This window comes from Miscanthus floridulus, chromosome 18, assembly GCF_019320115.1.
Source record: "Miscanthus floridulus cultivar M001 chromosome 18, ASM1932011v1, whole genome shotgun sequence".
In the NCBI taxonomy this organism is placed as follows: domain Eukaryota; kingdom Viridiplantae; phylum Streptophyta; class Magnoliopsida; order Poales; family Poaceae; genus Miscanthus; species Miscanthus floridulus.
In genome coordinates this window covers 20,467,137-20,470,731 of record NC_089597.1, presented here as the reverse complement: position 1 = coordinate 20,470,731, position 3,595 = coordinate 20,467,137, and the positions used below count along the sequence as shown (strand labels likewise).

Below are 3,595 nucleotides of genomic sequence, written 5' to 3'. Positions count from 1 at the left end.
AAATACTCACAGGAAAAAAAATCTGGAAAACCATTTGTACATTATCAACACAGTCAGGTGTAGAAGCAGAATAGGAACTTCAGAAATTGCAAGCAAGTGCAAGCCCTTAGTTGTCTTCATGCCACTATTTTTTTTTCTCCCGAAGCAATTCAATTGTTTCACATACTGTACAAGTGCATATCATGTTTTCATGCTCTGGCAATGCTGAATCGCTTCTTCAGGAACGACAATGCTCTGGATTTTATTATGTGTTTTTATATTGATTATTAATCTGAACTCTCAAGCATTCGAGTAACTGATTCAGTATAGGCACGACCTGAAAATATTTTGCTACCAAGTACTGTCCGACAGTATTGGTTATTTGACCATAGCAGAAACATCAATCAATCGAAGAACTGGTTTGCCGTGATTCAGTGATCAGCTTGCTACCTGGAGCACATATGACTGCAGAGAAAAAATGTAACGGGTCCTGATAATTTTGCCTGTCGACAAAGCAAATACAGACAGAGCTGTGTTTGCCAAAAAGAAATAACATGCTCTGCTTGTGACACAGGTCTACAGAAGACTTCCAAAGATCCAGATGTCTTCCGGAAGTAGACAGTGCTTAACTGCTTACAGAAACTGCCTACTACTAGCAGTCAGTGTGCAGGTAATTTCATAACACCACCTGATTGTACACAATTATGCTTTGAACTATCCACATGTATGCTACTACTATTGGTTAAAATTCCACAAATATGAAACTAAAAAAAATGAAGCAGAAATTGTCTGCCCATAGCAAAGCTTGGACTATTCAATGTATGTTTCTGCATCAAAATTGAAGATCTGTCTGTGGAAACTCATACATTTATAATAACGAAGGGAGGAAACTACAGGCAAACAATCTCAAATCTCCGTCAGTTGGCTGGAAAACAGATTTTATCTACAAGAAAACACTGTGATCCCTGGTTTAATATTGCCCTACATACAATTAGTACAATTGGATAAGAATGAGTTACACAATGGTGACTCTTTAACCTAATCATCAGAAGTTTAGGTTACATGTAAAACTCACTCAAAATTGTCAGGGAGAAATCAACAGAGTGGAAGTATGCCTGAACTCTGCACACTACTAGGAGTGTAGTACTTTATAAACATAAGCAGTTAAGAGTGAAGCATAGGCTTTACCAATATATGTTGACAGGACAGGCAGCTGCAGAAGAATATATCTAGGAGTGTTTTTCTTCAGCAGGTTCTATTACATTAAATCAACCTATTACATATTTGTGGAATCCACCTGCGCCAACAATTGTAGGAGTGTCAGGGAAGCCCATGAACGAGAACAGCAGCCTATTACATGATACCAAAAGTGGAACAATTGTACTCTTTTCACTTATTTTAAGTTATACACTATCTGAAATCAACCTAATCCGTGGCATCTATTGGGCACGCTCATGTCTCATGTCAGATCCCCTGATGAACTACAAACAATCAGGATAAGGTACATTCATACCTCAGATTTCAACCCATCCATTTCATCCAGCCAATTTCAACCCCGTGCCGGCTTCTGCAACACCGCAGAGAAGTACATTGCTGCCTTTGCACTCCCTGTCCCGGCCTTCTCTCCCATTACCCATTTGAGCTTCTTGTAACCAAACCTGCTAATGAGACTGACAAGAACCTGCCTCCGTTCATCGCTGTGGCACATGTAGCTGTCAATCCAGAGGAGCCCACCGGCGCGCAGCACCCGGTCGACATCAAACATGAAGAATTCCAGCGCCTCCTCCGTCCCGGCCTGTCCCAACGCGGGCGACCCGCCTTCGGCCAATGCGGTGGTCCCGACGTGCACGAGGTCGAACACCCCGTCGTAGAAGGGGAACCGGTGCGCGGGCGAGAGCAGCAGCGGGAACAGTCCCCTGGCCGCCACAAACTCGTTCATGGGCTTCCCGGCGTTGTCGAGCACCGTGGTGAAGACGGTGACCCTGCGCTCCCTCATCCGGGCGGCAAAGTTGGCGGCGCCGCCGGCGACGTCGAAGCCGATCCGGATCTTGCCGGCGCCGGCGGCGAGGCGCAGGACGTCGTCGATGAGGAACTCGTGGTCGTGGCGCGGCTTCACCCAGCGGCGGCTGTCGACGCCCATGTTGGAGGACGGGAGCGCGGTGCGCGGGCCACGGGAGAGGCAGCGGCGGCGGGGCAGCGGCTCGCAGGCCTTGGAGATGAGGCGGTGCGGCAGCGTGGCGTTGCGCGGGCAGGCGGCGTAGGGCGCGTAGGTGGCGAACGCGGCGAGGAGCGCGAGCGTGGACGGGGAGCGGAAGCAGGCGTGCGCGACGGAGGCCGGCATGTGGGTGAGCCCCGTGCGCGCGTCGCGGCCCAGCGGGAGCGCGTGCGGGGACAGGAAGAGGAGCAGCTCCGGGGGCAGGGTGGTGCCGCCGCCGTCGCCCGCCGCCCGGTGCGGGACGAGGCGGGTCGCGTCGATCTCCCGCGCGATGGCGGCCACCTGCGCGGAGATGGCGGCGGCGGAGGAGGAGGAGGTGGAGAGGTTGGCGGTGGCGGCGGGGACGGGGTGCGCGCGGGGGGAGAGGAAGGCCAGGAGCGCGAGGAGGTTGGTGGAGAGGAGCGAGAGCAGCACGAGGAGGTTGAGCAGCGCGGGCGAGCAGAGGCACGCCAGGCGCCGCCCGCCGCGCCGGGACGACGCCACGTTCAGGGACACCGACCCCATCGCGCGGCGGCGGCGCCACTGCCCGCGCGCGCAGGGGACACCTTGGAAGGATTTCGCCGGCGCGGCTGGCTGGTGGAATCTCGCCCTCGGGGCGAGGGGGTTTGGGTTCGCCGCGTTCGTCTGTGCGTGCGTCCGCGTTGGCTTGCTTCGTTCTAGCTCGGGAGCTCGGGACGGGACGGGGAAAGGGAGTGGGGGCTGGGGGAGTGTGCGAGCTGGGGAAAGCGACAGTGAAGGAGGTGTGCGTGAATGGTTGTCGGCTGCCCGTAACCCCGTGCCCAACATCCGGATTAGCAGAACGGTTTTAGTTTAATCACCTGTTTCGTACGGCCGTACGTTCTGTAAAACAAGACTAAACTTTGGATTCTTGAGTCAGATCACTGTAAAGATTCTATATTCCCATAAGGCTTGTTCATTTTTTCCCCTTCCTGTAGTTTCTATGTAACCGTCAATTTATACAAACACAAGACTCAGGATTCCTCAGAAAGTTGAGATCACTCTACAGATTCTATTCGCATAAGTTCACAATGAAGATTGAGAAACATTTCAAAGTGTCAAACTGTTGCTAGGAGGATTGTGCTTGTAGCTAGCCTTGTATTATTTGATGATATCATGGTACACACTAAGGGTATGTGTAATTCACAGCCGAATTGTTGTCTGCAAATTTTTATCTATTTAATTCTTAACCTATTTAATACATACAAGCATACATGATCAAGTATGTATAAGATCTTGGTGTATCATTTTGTTGCTTCTTTGATACAAATGGTATCAGGCATAAATAAATAAGATGAATATAAATATATTATTATGTTCTTTAGTGCACATATGACAGATAATAGAGTAGGAATAAAAAAAATCATATGCCACTCTACATCCCATTCTTCGTATTGATTTCAC

At 50.3% G+C, this 3,595-nt stretch overlaps 1 protein-coding gene across 1 annotated transcript; it reads right to left on the bottom strand.

Annotated features, from left to right (window-relative positions):
- Positions 1-741: 741 nt before the first annotated feature.
- On the bottom strand, positions 742-2,841 carry LOC136521886 (probable methyltransferase At1g29790). Its single transcript, XM_066515656.1, has 2 exons — positions 1,493-2,841; positions 742-1,276 (listed from the first exon to the last, which is right to left on the bottom strand). Exon 1 carries the CDS (start codon positions 2,696-2,698, stop codon positions 1,529-1,531), a length of 1,170 nt encoding a protein of 389 aa, XP_066371753.1. The 5' UTR covers positions 2,699-2,841; the 3' UTR covers positions 742-1,276; positions 1,493-1,528.
- Positions 2,842-3,595: the final 754 nt, after the last annotated feature.